Source organism: Scyliorhinus torazame, chromosome 2 (assembly GCF_047496885.1).
Source record: "Scyliorhinus torazame isolate Kashiwa2021f chromosome 2, sScyTor2.1, whole genome shotgun sequence".
NCBI classification, from domain to species: domain Eukaryota; kingdom Metazoa; phylum Chordata; class Chondrichthyes; order Carcharhiniformes; family Scyliorhinidae; genus Scyliorhinus; species Scyliorhinus torazame.
This window is the reverse complement of record NC_092708.1, coordinates 314412574-314428066: the sequence shown is the minus strand read 5'-3', so window position 1 is coordinate 314428066 and position 15493 is coordinate 314412574. Positions and strand designations below refer to the sequence as shown.

Below are 15493 nucleotides of genomic sequence, written 5' to 3'. Positions count from 1 at the left end.
GTGGCGACGGGCTCACAGTTGGGTGTTAGGTTCGCGAATAGCGAGGGGGGTACCGTGAGGGGGGGCAAGGGTCCGCCGAACTTCAGTGTCAGGCTTCGGTGGCTGCACTGGAAATCCAGTCCGGCAGCAGGGGGGCACAGAGGTGAGGGAGGATATAAAATTTGAAACGGGTGTATTTGCCGCCCTGGATCGAGAGATCCGCAATCCAGTACCCCTTGATTTGCACCGAGTGGGACCCAGATGCGAGGGCTATAGTTTGGGATGCGGGATGGGTGAGTAGGGAGCAGTGCCTTACCGTTTCAGGATGGATAAAGCTCTCCTTGCTCCTGGAGTCGAAGAGGCATGCAGTGTCGCGCCCGTTGACCTGGACCTGCATCATAGAGTTCTGCAGGTGTTTTGGCCGAGTTTGGCCGAGGGTGATCGCACCCCGAGTCGGACTCATAAAATGGCCACCGCCGTCGGTCGCAGGTGTCGGGTCGAGAAGATGGCCGCCGACAAGATGGCCGGTCCCATGATTCGCACGAGGCTGATGACGTGTCAGAAGGGGGCGTGTCGGGTCGGTGAGCAGCAGAATTGCGAGGCCAACGGGCCTGAGAGCCTGATTTTCGGGCCGGCTGTTCTTTGTTTTTCTGGCCCCTGGGTCTGGCCAGGCAGACCCTCGCAAAATGCCCTTCCTTCCCGCAGTCGCTGCAGATCGCGGAGCGGGCTGGGCAGCGTGGGCGCTGGCCCTGTCCGCAGAACTAGCATGGTGTGCCCCCATGGTGAGCGGGTTGCCGAGTGGCGCAGGCCTGTAATACGGCTGAGTCGGAGGAAGTCCGGGGGGGGGCTCGCAGAGTCCGCGGGGTACGTACCCAAGTTATGTCGGGCCACCTCCAGCGAGGAGGCGAGTGTTAGCGTGTCCTGGAGGTCATTTGTCCCATTTGCGAGCAGCCGCTGCCGGATGTAGGTCGAGCGGATGCCGGACACGAAAGCTTCTCTGATGTGCAAGTTCATATGGACTTCCCCTGTCACATCCTGATGGTCACAGTCCCTGGCAAGCGCGGTGAGTGTCTCAACAAACTCGTCTAGCGATTCCCCAGAGCACTGCCGGCAGGTAGAGAGCAGATGCCTGGCGTGTACCTCGTTGATGGGTTTGACAAACCGCTTGCAGAGTAACTCGACCGCCCCATCATAAGTCGTCGCCTTTTCAAGCGTGGCGGAGATTCTGTGACTCACCCGGGCGTGGAGTAGACGCAGGTTGCGTGGCCCCAGCATGGGAGTCTCTGCGGAGTCCAGGTAGGCCTCGAAGCACCGCAGCCAGTATTTAAAAATTCCCTTCGCCTCCGGTGTTCGTGCTTCCAGATTGAGCTTCTCTGGTTTTAGGCCTGCGTCCATCCTGAATCTGGTTTAGTCTAATAAATTGAGGTACCCTCAATAACGAAGCTTAGAGATTAAACTGTAAAGAAGGCTTTATTAGACTAAGAACTATGTTAGAGCTGAGACAAGTGCTGACTGCTACACAGCCCATGAGGCAGCCCTTTATATATGGCTCACAGATGGGCGGAGCCAGAGGCGGAGAGGTTCCAAGCCCGGTCTTAAAGCGGACATCACCTTACATGATGATAAGGCAGTAACCGTTTATCGCAAACATACTCAACCTCCACTGCCCCTCCCATGCAGCCTTTCATGCCTTCCTTTCATGAAATACTATTCCTTCTGTTGCCATATGCATGCTGCATTGAAAACCTTCAACTAACCAAATTCACTCTGCTCGGACCCCTCTTCTCTACCTTCAACTTCAATAATCATGTAAATACACCCAAATATTCATGGCAAAAGCTTTTAATTTTCCACTTCCAGAATTACATGAGAGAGAATTTTAACACCCAAAAAGTTGGACTTCAATTAGGTGGGAAATAAAAATGGTAAGAGTTTTAAACAGTAACCAAACCACTTCAACTTTCAGTTTTAATGGAATGGAAATGAAGACGGGCAGCCAATCCACTGTCCGGAGATGTTTTGGTCTCAAAATTTTTTAAGGAGTCTGTGTGTCTTATATTTAACAAGGTTTCGCTTTTCAACTAATGTAGGCAGGTTTTTCTAGCTTTAGGACCTAGCCCTTCTAACCTTCTTTTACCTGCTAGTTTATTGTTTGAAAGCCAAGAGGAGCAGGAATGTTTCCTCCAGAGCAAACAAAGAAATCCATGGAAACTGCACCATCCACCCCACTCCATGATCTATGTTCATCACTAACACTTCTCTGACTTGTCATCTTTCCCAATCTCTCCCTGAAATCCATTAGCTTCCACCTCCTGTGATCACTGACTCCACCCTGAACAATGTTCTTCCCATACCCATCCCAAGCCACAACAATCTTTGCACCCCCACCAACACCACTGCACCTACATGCTTCTTGGCTGCAGTCCCACGCTGCAATCTTCCATACCTGACAAGTGGCCAAACCGGTCAAATTTTAGGTTGGGATACCAGAGGGGGAAAGAAAAATTACATATGCCCTGCAGTTAAAATGCGGCAATGTCCAAGGAACTCTTCCAGACTTCTAGACATACAATTCTATTTTTTCATTGAAGTCATCAAGATATATATGATGAGAAGCTGAGGCCCCAGTACAGATTCCTGAGGAACACTATTTGCTATATCCTGCCAATTGAAGAATCCTTCTATCCATACTCTGGAAAAAGGAGAGAAAAGTGAAGGAAGAGGAAGGAAAAAATATCAGTCAAGCATGTGAGGGAGAAAGATTGACGCGAGAAGAAGGCGAGAGCTTGTATGTTTTACTTTGGGACTAGATATTTTTCTAACAGGGATGTTATTTCTTTGTCAGAAGATCTGGCAAATTGTGTATAAGAAGTCTATCTAGGTCCATTCTCCTGCTCTATCCCCGTAACCCTGCATACTGTTCATGGTCAATCCACCTGACCTGCACACCTTTGGACTGTAGGATGAAACTGGAGCACCTGGAGAAAACCTATGCAGACATGGGGAGAATGTGTAAACTCCACACAATCACCGAGGCTAGAATTGAACCCAGGTCACTGGTGCTGTGAGGCAGCAGTGCTAACCACTGTGCCACCGTGCTGGCCTTCGGAGTAAGAAGGAGGGAGTAGGCTGCATGGCTCCTCAAGTCTGTTTTGCCATTTAATAATATCATGGCTGATTCCTGACCTCTTTGACACTTGATCCTATTATTTCCTGATTCCCTTTGAGTCCAGAAAAATATTGATCCCAATGTTCAATATACTTAATGAGTGAGCAACCACAGCCTCCAGGGATAGAAAAGTCCTAAGATTCACAAGCCTCAAGGAAGTTTCTACTGATCTCAATCTGAAATGGGCACCCCCTTATTTCTGAGACTATGCTAGTTCTGAGACTAGTTCCAGACTTTCAATATCCACCCCATCAGTCCTCTGACAACCTTTGACTATATCCTCCAATGGGATGATCTATCATTTTTCTAAAGTCGAGAGACTATTGGATCCATTCTACTCAATCACTCCTCTGATCACAGGAATCAATCTAGTGAATATTTGTTGCTCCCAACAGTCACTATAGTAACTTTGGAAATGCAACAGCTAATTTCTGCGCAGCCAGCTCCCTCAAACAGTTAAAATAATCTGATTTTGTGATATTCACTGAGGGATAAATATCAGCCATGATACCAGGGGTGCTCTTCATTAAAATAGTGCATTGGGATCTTTTACATCTACGCGAAAAGCATATAGGGCATTGGTTTAACGTCCCATCGACAAGAGAGCATTCTGACACTCTCTCAGCGATGCCTTGAAATGTCAGCTTTGATTTTGGTGCTTAACCCTGGAGTCGAACTTGAACCCAAAACCTTGTGATTCCAAGTACCACCAACTGAGACACAGCTGACGCTTGTGTCTTGGATCAACTAGGTATTAGTAAATGTTAAGATTGTAACATTGATTACAATGCTAGATAAGCTCACCGTTTTTCCAGACTATTAAAATTTTGTTTCACTTCAGCTTCATATTCTTTGGCTGCCGTAAATGCTTCATGGCGAGATTTACTTTTTTCAATAAGTTTCTGATTTAACACTTTGGCATTTTCTGTGTCTTTATCTGTCTGTAGAGAATAGCATACTATTAGGAAGTCTAATAACAAAGGAATATCATCAGGTTAAAAGAAACAGTGACAAAATTATACATAGCTTTAAAATAAGATTTATTTGCTTAAATATCCCGGTACCGCATTCTGAAATTGGCCATACTTATCATTAAATGCCCACCTAAAAGAAATTGTATTGTCAAAATGGCTTAATTTTCTTCTTTGATAATAATAAAAATGCTTGCTTATGCTTCAAATGGTAAAAATGTGGGGTAGAGCTCGGGCGAGATTCTCCATTTCTGAGATTAAGTGTTGACGCTGACACAGAATTTGTGAACTTTCACGACAGCAAAACTGGCGCCGAACCTGGATCTTTTCCGCAACTGCTAAGGGGCTAGCACCTTGGGCCACGTGGAACACAATTGATTCCAATGAAAAACGGTCCGTGATTCACACTCGGGAGGCTGACAAGCTGTAGTCGTATATACACATTACACTCCCCACACACACTCATCTCAACTGTTGAGACTCTTATTTTTCTCTTCTAATAAGAATCAGTAGTCCGGTTGGTGGGAGATGTCAAAAATAAGACTTTATTGTTGTTACTCACTGGTATACACTTGAATAAGAACTGAATAAAAACTTAGAAACAAAATATCAAACAATATAAAAAAGTCAAGCACATGGCAAAACCATTAAGCACAAAAGAAATCACTTAATCACAAAAAAACAAATAGAAGATTCAAGAATTCAGGAACAAAGGGCCACGACCACGAGGTCCTACTTTTAAGGGAATTCTTGGCCAGGATTCTCCGATAATGGGGCTATGTCGCCATGCCCTCCAGAAAATGGGCGTGAATCACTCCGGACTTTTTTCAACAAGTCCGGAGTGATTCTCCGGTATTAACAGGTGTGCGCTGTGCAGCTCCTGCTGCTAATATAGGGCCGTGCACTTCCGGCCGCGGGTCCGCGCATGTGCGTGGCGGCCGTTGCGGCGCCGGTCCCGCGGAACATAGCCCACACAGCGGGCCGGCGCGGAAGAAGGTAGGCCCCCCTCAGATCGCACACGCTTGCCGATCGGAGGCCCCCGATCGCGGGCCTGGCCATCGTGGAGGCCCCTCCATAGACTGATCCCCTTGCCCCCCACCAGGATGGCCACCGCAGCCACAATGCCGAGCTCCCGCAGGGCGGAACCATACGGAAACCATGCCGGGGGAACTCGGCCGGTCAACCGCGGAGAATTGCCACGGGAGCCTCTTTTAATGGCCCCTGACCGGCGCCGCCTCGACAGTGCGCGCCATTCTCCATCCCGCGCCGAGCGCGATTTCGGCGCAGACGCTCGGAGAATCCTGGTCCTTATCTCTGGTTTAACCCCTCATTTACTTTCATTGGCTTCTAATTCTCAGCTGAATTGTTCAAATGAATCATAGATTATCATAGAATTTACAGCGCATGTCTGTTATTTAGAGGATAACTTGTTAATCAAACATTGGACATTACTTAAGATTGACTGGTGTGTATCAAAACTAGCTTTGAGTCGGCGTGTGCAGTCTTAGGAGAAGTACTGGATATGTTTTCTCATACGTGCCATGTTCCACAGCTTGACAGAGACCTTTAGAATTGATTAGTTGATTAGACAGAAAACAATCCGTTCTCAGTACTGAATACAATGGAATACAACGGTTAATTCATTATAAGAGAAAATGACTGGGTTCCCACAGTCAAGACATTTTTAATATTTTTGCCTATTAGCTATATGCATTCAGCTAGCCCCATATGAATAAAACTATACTCTATCATCAACCAACGAGATGGCACTGGTTGTGCTGGAGCACGCCCATACAGCTGATGGATCGGCTGGGGCCAGAGGGCACCGAGGGAGGGGACACCTAAACGACCCCTGGCCTAAGTTCACAGTGGGCCGTTAGTGGTATGTGTAGCTGTATGGCTGTGGCAATGGTATTCCATGCCCGTCCACCCCGGCAGAGGCCCCCTGGCCAGTGACACCACTGTCAGCAAACTACAGCAATGTTGGACGCTTTTAGTACCTCCTCTCCCTCCCTCAGCTGCCACAACACCAGTTTCATGATTTTTAAAAGCACAAATGAACTGCGCCGTTGGGAACTCAGCCCATTGGAGGTGGAGCATCGCGAAGGCCCCAGAGAATGCCAGGTAGGGCCTGCTAATGGCATGCAAACGGTGTTTACAGTATGAGAATTCTGGACCGCATTGGCACTGCTGATGAGGTGACAGAGGATAACGATTTGGCATCAAATCGGCACCCAACCCGATTTTAACATCAGAACCTATACTCCGCCCAATTGTGTTTTGCGATGTTGGCATCAACCAACGGAGAATCCCGCCCCTCAACTTTTGCAAAAGTGCTAAATTTGAACTTATACCACTTATCCTGATGCAGAATCACTTTACTCCCATTGCAAAATTAATATTCTATCACTCATGACAAATTGAATGTATCAGACAAGTTATGTATCAGATTACCAAATTAGATTCAGCATAGAGCTCTGCTCTATAAATGCCCCATGTGAAGTGGCCAGGTTGGGGCTGGGAGCACAAGTGGAATTCCACTCTATCACTATCCAGTGACTTGTGCTGGGATTTCATGTGTGCTCATTGTCAAATGGCCCATTAGCAATCCCATGGGATTAACAGAAAAGTATTGAGAATATTGAAAAAGTATTTGAGGCGAGTCATAGCTGTAGAACTGTACTCTAACAAAGAACTATTCAGGGAAGGAAAGAAGAGATTTGGTGCGAAAAATAGATAAATAATATGTAAACTGATTTTTTTGGCGATTTGAACAGAGCAAGAAGAGTTTTCATGTTGAGCTATTTGTGGAAACAACTCTTAAACAAAAAGTTGCTGGAATTCTTGTCTCAAACAGAATTAGAGTTCCTTAATTATTTAAAAAAATATTAATTATGCAGTGTGGGAGTTTGGGTGCAGTATGCTAATGCAGTACATTAGTGCACTAATGTGCAGTGCAATACATAGCTTCTTGATTACTTTGTTAAATGATAAATTACCAGGCTTGAAATTGTACTTCAGGCTTCACGGAGGCAGATTTGCAAAATCCAAGGATCAGGTGCCCACGTTAATTTTAGAGCTACTGAGGAATCCACCTCAGTAAGGGTGGCAGGGTAAAATACAAAGTTCAGCTGGCCAAAGCTCTTTTAAAATTAATTTAATCACATTCTGCTTTATCCCCAATGGTAATCGGCATCCTTCTGATCCACCTTCAAATAATACTGGGCCATACCTCCGCTGGAATCAGGTGGAGCAGAGGACAGGAGGATCAATAACGACTTGAAAGCATGCATTTTATTAAAGACAGCTGAGGTGGGCATGTGGAATTTTATGTCCATGATAATAGTCTGTCAGTTCTGCACATCAGTTTGGAAGTGGCAATCATAACGAGTGTCTATCCTCACCTATTGTGGCATTTTCATACATTGAGGAAACAAATGGAGGCTCTCCCTGATCTGTGCAGAGAGCATAACATTTCCAGTTAACAAATGGGGGTGTAATTTTGGAGTTCCTGAAAACTCTTTTTTTTGTAAATTTAGAATACCCAATTCATTTTTTCCAATTAAGGGGCAATTTAGCTTGGCCAGTCTACCTACCCTGCACATCTTTGGGTTGTGGGGGCGAAACCCACGCAAACACGGGGAGAATGTGCAAACTCCACACGGACAGTGATCCAGAGCCGGGATCGAACCTGGGACCTCGGCACCGTGAGGCAGCAATGCTAACCACTGTGCCACCGTGCTGCCCCTCTAATTGATTCAGCAAAAATGATATTTTTGAATAAATCAGAGCAGAAAGAATGTTTTTGTAAACCCTGTGACTTATCACCGAGAGGGAAAGAAAATCAGCCCATTTGATCACCTACTTTTTTTTGATCACCTACTTTCATTTTTCATTACTGTTCCAGTCTATGGTGTTTCATGTTTCGTGAATTGCATGGTGTTAAGTCCCATCTGACTTTTCTGCTCTGAAGTAAAGAAAAGCCTTTCTCAAATGGTCATAGTAATCCAGATCATTCAAAGGTCAATACAATTCAGACATCTTTGATGAAGCTTGTCAAAGGAAATCTTTATCTGACGTAAAGTGCATAAACATTTTTAAAAATTGATCACATTTGATCTATCACCTAAGCAATTTTATTCAGCAATGAAAACTGAACATGTTGCAGATTTGTTTTTTTCCCATTTGTTCTAGGGTTGTGAGCATCATTAGCAAGGTTAGCATTTACAGGCTAACAGTAACTATCCTTGAGAAGGTGTTGGTGAATCATTTTCTTAAACCACTGCCGTCTTACAGTGTAGGCACACCCGTGGTGCTGTTTGATAAGGAGTTCCGGGATTTTGCTCCAGAGACAGTGAAGGAATGATACAATCCCAAGTTAGTGACTTAGAGAGGAACATGAGGGAGGTGAAGTTCCTTTGTATCTGCTGCCATTTTCTTTCCAGGTGGTAGAAGGTATGGATTGCACGATACAAAGGAACTTTGGTGAGTTGCTGCAGTGCATCTTTCAGATGTTACACACTGCTGCCGGTCGTTGCGAGTCTGAATATTTAAGGTGGTGAATGAGAGTGTCAATCATGCTGGCTGTTTTGCCTAGGGTAGTGTCAAGCTTCTTGTGTGTTGTTGAAGCAATGCTCACTCAGGCAAATGGAGAGTTTTCCATCACACTCCTGACTTGTGTCCTGTCGAATTTGAACAAGCTTTGTGGAGTTAGGAGGTAACTTATTCACTATATAATTCCCAGCTTCTGACCTGCTCTTGTAGTCACAGTATTTATATGGTTGATCCAGTTAAGTTTCTAGTTAATTGTGACCTCCAGAATGGGCTGATGCAGAAATCACTGAAGGTAATGCTGCTAAATGCAAAAGGGAGATAATTACATTCTCTCTTATTGGAGATGGTCACTGCCGGGCACCTTCCTGCACCCAGTCCATATCCCTGTTGCTTAGAGCACTTGAGGTGCAGATCCAGGTTTTTTTTTTTATAAAGAGTTTTGGGTCTCTGCCTCCACCATCAACTATGGCAGCGAATCCAGGCTTCCACTACCCTCTGCATAAAAACGTTCTTCCTTATGTCCCTTCTACACCTTTTGCCACTTATCTTGAAAGATCACCCCTCATTCTTCCAAACTCCAATGAATACAGACCTAACTGGTCTAACCATTCCTCATAAGATAATTCTTTCATCTCAAGAGGGATGCACCTCAAATTTGTACACCATTATTGGCAGAATTTCAGTGTTTCTCTTGACAGGTTTTTGACCCTAACCTCAAATCTACAAACATGTTTTCACTTTCTGAGCCATCCCATGCTTAGCCCATTTGAGTTCCCAGTGAACTTAATTAAATAATTATATTGAAGGCCAGTGACACTGTGGCTCCTAGATTCCTGCTATTGCACTTTTAAGCATTTGCGATAAGCTTTAAGGTGCGGTGTTGCTATATCAGCTAAAATGAGCAGAAATCAGGGGCCGGATTCTCCATTGGTTGACGCCTAAATTGGGAAATGCGATTGGGCAGAGAATAGGTTTGGACGCCAAAATCGCAGCGGGCGCCGATTTGACACCAAATCGCAATTCTCCATCACCTTGACAGCAGTGTCAATGCGTTCCGGAACGCACTTAAAGTAAACACCGATTACATATGATTGGCAAGCCCGACCCAGTATTCTCCGAGGACTCCGTGATTCTTATCCTCCGATGGGCCAAGTTCCCAACGCGCAGTTCAGTTGGGCGTTTAGAAATCGTGAAACCGGCGTCGTGGCTGTTGAGGGAGCGAGAGAGAGAGAGGAGTCAGGACACAGAGAGGAGCAACTTAGGGCTGCCGGGCCGGACACTGGCTGGTGCTGGCTGGGTGGGGGGGGGCGGGGCCTTGCCAGGGCCGGGGGCGAGGTGACGGGGAAGAGGCTGAGTGGCCAAATGACACCTCACTGTACTGAGGCAGTGTCCAGTCCCGGACCACCATTACCGCGGCCTGCAGGGCAGCCATCTTGCTGCGCACCCCACTGAACACCCACCTTAGCCCCTGGTTCTGCAGAGTGACACCTACCATATGGGTGTCCCCTTCCCTTCTGCAAATTGCGCAGATATTGGCTCCTCAATTTCCCGCTGATTATAATAAACTATAATAAACACCTAGCATTGTGTTTCCTAAGCTCAACCCGCAAAGCTTTATTTAACACCACCCACATGATATCATCTTTCCTTACTGCAGTAATTAACTCCTTAAGTAACAGTGCAATGCTGCCCCCCCCTTTTTGCCCCTCCTTGTCCCTCTTAAAGATTCTGTAACCCGAGATGTTAAGCTGCCAATCCTGCCCCTCCCTCAACCACGTCTCTATAACTCTTCGTGTATCATAATTCTTTGTGTAAACCCTCACCCTTAACTCATCCCTTTTACCCGTAACACTCCGGGCAATTAAGTAGAGGCCATCCAGCCTTGTCTTAACTCTCCTGAAACCTACTACCGCTGTATTCCCCCTGAATTGATTGTTTTTCTATGGATACAATGTGTCCCTATTCTGCTAACAGTCTACGTCCCTGCTCCCTGCCGAATTAGTTTAAACTCTTCCCAACAGCACTAGCAAACTCACTAACAAGGATGCTACTTCTGCTCTGGTTCAGATGTAGACCATCCCGCTTGTACAGGTCCCACCTTCCCCAGAAAGGGTCCCAGTGGTCCAGGAATCTAAAACCTTCCCTCCTGCACCAACTCTTAAGCCACCATTCATCTGTGCTACTCTCCTATTTATATACTCGCTAGTGCATGATACTGGGAGCAATCCAGAGATTACAACCAGAGGATCCTGCTTTTTAGTCTGCAGCCTAGCTCCCCCAATTCCTGATCCAAGACCTCATTCCTCTTTCTATCTATGTCATTGGTACCAACATGTACCATGACTTTTGCCTCATCACCCTCCCCTTTCAGGATGCCCTGCAGCCATTCAGTGACATCCCGCACCCTGGCACCGGACACACACACACACCATCTTGGAGTCTTTTTCACGAAAACAGAAGCGCCTATCTGTGCCCCTGACTATGGAGTCCCCTATGACTATTGCTCTTCTGCACTTTGACCCTCCCATGCTGAACAACAGACCCAGCCTGCACTGGCCGTTGCTGCTGTTTTCCCCGATAGGCCATTCCCCCCAACAGTATCCAAAATGGTATCTTTGTTAGAGAGGGGGACAGCCATGGTTGATTCCTGCACTGACTAGCAGACACCCATCTGTCTGCCAGCACCTTGGATGTGACCACGTCTCTATAACTCCTGTCTATGACGCTTTCCACCATCTGAATGCTCTTAAGTGCATCCAACTGCTGTTCCAACCGAACCCAGTGAGGAACTGCCATTGGATACACTTCCTGTAGATGCAGTCATCTGGAAAGCTGGAAGTGTCATGGACCTCCCACATCTCACAGTTCGAGCACTGAACCCTGCTGACTGATATATCTAACATTAATTGATTAAGTTAAAAAAAAAGTTATTAAATTTTGTACTAATTAATTAATTATGTTAAAATAAATACTTATTAAATTTAAGTTAAAATTAACTATATGGTCCCTTGAGCTAGATTTCTCCGATAAATATTAAATGTAAAATGCACCAATTTCCTAGTTACTCCGTAACTTAGTTCCTGACTCATTTTTCAAATTTAGAACAGATTCCCAACCAGCCAATCAGATCACAGCTTTACTGTGATGTACTTTTCCATTTTTTTCCCCAGTCCCTGATACCCAACAGGTGAGTTATTAATACTTACTGTTCCGAAGCTCCTCATCCCCGAGTTCGCGTCAACTCCTCTCCCTGCCGACGAGTTAGATGAAACTTCAATTTTCTATGGCCCTTCTTTGATTGTCCTTGTTACAATTCAATCCCCGCTCGGCTTCAAATTCCCAAGTTTAAAGCTTAAACCTCACTATGCCTGTGGTCTCATTCCGGATGTGGCCACTCTCCCACTGCTCGTGCGCAAAGCTCACTGCCCCTCTGCCATTCCCGTCCACCGAAAACAGGGGTGGAAAATTCCACCTCCCCTATATTCCATGTACATCTGTTAGATTGAACACAGATCTCCGAGCTCAAATGTTAGTATATTAGCACTATATCAAACAGAAAAATTAACAAACTGAATTCACAAACAAAGTCAAATAAATTAAACAAGAACAAATAAGGTTGGAAATATACAACAGGTCTGTCAAACAAGTGAGAGAAAAAAAGTTATCATTTTGGGTTTCTCTGCTGAATGGGTCTGCCAAAGACTCCCCACTTGAAACATTAAACTGTCTTCCATTTCAAATGCTGTTGGAAATGTGGATTTCCAAGCACTTAGGTTGCTATTCCAGAATTACAGCATTTAGTGTTTTTGTTTTTATCTCAGAAGCATATGATAATGTGGATACTATTAAAATACGCCAGTCCAGAAATCTATGGTACGAATTACCTGGGTTACATTTTACGTTCCTCGCTGGCCGTGCTATTGGTGAGTGGAACACATGAAATAGGGCACATTCCCACCCACCTCTGAGCTTACCCCCACAATGCGGTGTGTGTGTGACCCAATAATAAACTGCTCACATCATAACATGGTTATGGGCACCCAATTTAAAAAGTCTCCAAAGGTTGGGAAGGAACAAGGGGTTTGTTCTATCTCTGGGGCCTTCTCTTTGCAGATTGGGAGGTGCCCCCTCTATTAAGATAGAAAATCCCATTCTTTCTACCTGTCTGCTGCTTTAAAAACACCTCCCCCTCCGCCCCTTCTCTCTAACATGTCCAAACCCCCCCGTCCTAAGATCAGGACTTATCTATTTCCGTGGTCCTAATGGGTCTTGATTTGCTTCCTCATTGCAGTCCCAGTAGTGCCCATTGATGCCCTAACGGATTGGCCAGCAGCTCCCAAGGATGGGAATTCCTCTTGAGTGAGGGGTGGAAGTCCCACTCTGCTCTGCCTGCAGCGCTTTATGACTGTGGGACCGGCATGTGTGAGGCAGGTTGATTCCATGCTGATTTTGCTTCTGAGGATGTGGAAGGTAGGGAGCTATCTGCCGCCCCCACCCAGCCACCCTCCCATAATCGTCAGCCCCATTTATCTGAAAATATTTTGAGCAAATCCATACATAATTATAGTACAGTACTTTGGGAGTGGAAACATATTGGGCGTCATTCTCCGACCCCCCAGCGGGTCGGAGAATGGCCGTAGGCCGCCGTGAATCCCGCCCCCACCGGTTGCCGAAGTCTCCGGTACCGGAGATTGGGCGGGGGCGGGAATCGGGCCGCGCCGGTTGACGGGCCCCCCCGCTCAATTCTCCGGCCCGGATGGGCCGAAGTCCCGCTGAGAAATTGCCTGTCCCGCCGGCGTAAATTAAAGTAGGTATTTACCGGCGGGACAAGGCGGCGCGGGTGGGCTCCGGGGTCCTGAGGGGGGCGCGGGGCGATCTGACCCCGGGGGGTGCCCCCACGGTGGCCTGGCCCGCGATCGGGGCCCACCGATCCGCGGGCGGGTCTGTGCCGTGGCGGCACTCTTTCCCTTCCACCTCCGCAACGGCCTCCACCATGGCGGAGGCGGAAGAGACTCTCCCCACTGCGCATGCGACGGAAACTGTCAGCGGCTGCTGACACTCCCGCGCATGCGCCGCCCGGGGATGTCATTTCCGCGCCAGCTGGCAGGGCAAAATCGCCGTTTCCGCCAGCTGGCGGTGCGGAAATCCCTCCGGCACCGGCCTAGCCCCTCAATGTCGGGGCTCGGCCCCCAAAGATACGGAGCATTCCGCACCTTTGGGGCGGCGCGATGCCCGTCTGATTGGCGCCGTTTTGGGCGCCAGTCGGCGGACATCGCGCCGTTGGGGGAGAATTTCGCCCATTATTTGGATAAGTTAAAAAAAATTATTACTGCTTTTATTGTTTTATCACTACTTTATATTTTAGGTATATATTTATATCTATGATGTTTTCCAGTTCACAAAATTTTGGTTAGACATTCTAAAATTATTCTATAATCCAGAAAATTTAAAATTTCAGAAATGACTTATACCAAGTATTCTGGACTGGATTACAGCATCTTTATTCTAATACATTAGAAGATCCAACCTGTTGGATTCTTGCGCGGAATTCTGCAGCTTTTCTTCTTAAATCTGCAATGATGTTACTTAATTCATCCATAATATTCTGTCTATTGAAAATTTAAAAAAACACAATTAACATACTTAAAGTTATTAAGTTATTTTGCGGAGCTGCATACATGTGGTAACTTAAAGGGTCCAACATATGCGCAGCCTGCGCAAGAACAATTGAGTTGCTGTGCAGTCACGCATCTTATTTAAAAAAATTTAATTTTAAAAATAAATTTAGAGTACCCAATTCATTTTTTCTAATTAAGGGGCCATTTAGCATGGCCAATCCACCTAACCTGCAATTCTTTGGGTTGCGGGGGTAAAACACACACAAACGCCACTCGGACAGTGACCCAGGGCCGGGATCGAACCTGGGACCACGGTGCCACCGTGCTGCACGGCAGTCATGCACCTTAAAGGAAATATTACTCCCACCCTTCATCTTCTTCCTCCCTCCACTATTCTTACCTCTCCCATTCTTCATCATCCATTCATCTTAAGGTTAACGTGCAGGTTCAGTCAGCAGTTAGGAAGGCAAATACATTGTTAGCATTCATGTCGAAATGGCTAGAATACAAGACCAGGGATGTACTTCTGAGGCTGGAGAAGGCTGTGGTCAGACCCCACTTGGAGTATTGTGAGCAGTTGAGGGCCCTGGATCTAAGGAAGGATGTCCTGGCATTGGAAAGGGTCCAGAGGAGGTTCACAAGAATGATCCCTGGAATGTATCATTGGAGTTTAGAAGGAAACTTACAGGATACAGCGAGGACTGGATAGAGTGAACATGTAGAGGATGTCTCTACTTGTAGGAGAACTAGAACCAGAGGACGCAATCACAGACTAAAGGGATGATCCATCAGAACAGAGGTGAGGAGGAATTTCTTCAACCAGAGGATGGTGAATCTGTGGAGCTCTGCCGCAGAAGGCATTGGAGGCCAAATCACTGAGTGTCTTCAAGACAGAGATAGATAGGTTCTTGATTAATATGGAGAGAAGGCAGGAGAATGGGGAGGAGAAAAATATCAGCCATGATTGAACAGCTGAGCAGACTTGATGGGTCAAGTGGCCTAATTCTGCTCCTATGTCTTATGGTCTTATCATCCTTCTATTTTGGCCCCTCTCCTTCTGTTTCATTCCTTCCCCAGCATCAATGAACAAACTACTTTCAGCATTGACTTTTCACATTAACTTCATTGCAGTGTTAATGTAAGCCTACTTGTGGCAATAAAGAATATTATTATATTATTATTAATTCTGAACAAACATATGT

The 15493-nt window shown here is 46.2% G+C and overlaps 1 protein-coding gene across 2 annotated transcripts in view; it reads right to left on the bottom strand.

Moving 5' to 3' along the window:
- The window catches only part of ccdc175 (coiled-coil domain containing 175), a 228251-nt gene that overhangs the window by 127935 nt on the left and 84823 nt on the right, over positions 1-15493 (bottom strand). For both annotated transcript variants that reach the window (XM_072489110.1, XM_072489113.1), the window contains 2 exons: positions 14201-14282; positions 3953-4089 (listed from right to left, as the gene is read on the bottom strand). In XM_072489110.1, coding sequence (XP_072345211.1) covers positions 3953-4089; positions 14201-14282 — 219 coding nt within the window. The remainder of the gene's footprint in view (positions 1-3952; positions 4090-14200; positions 14283-15493) is intronic.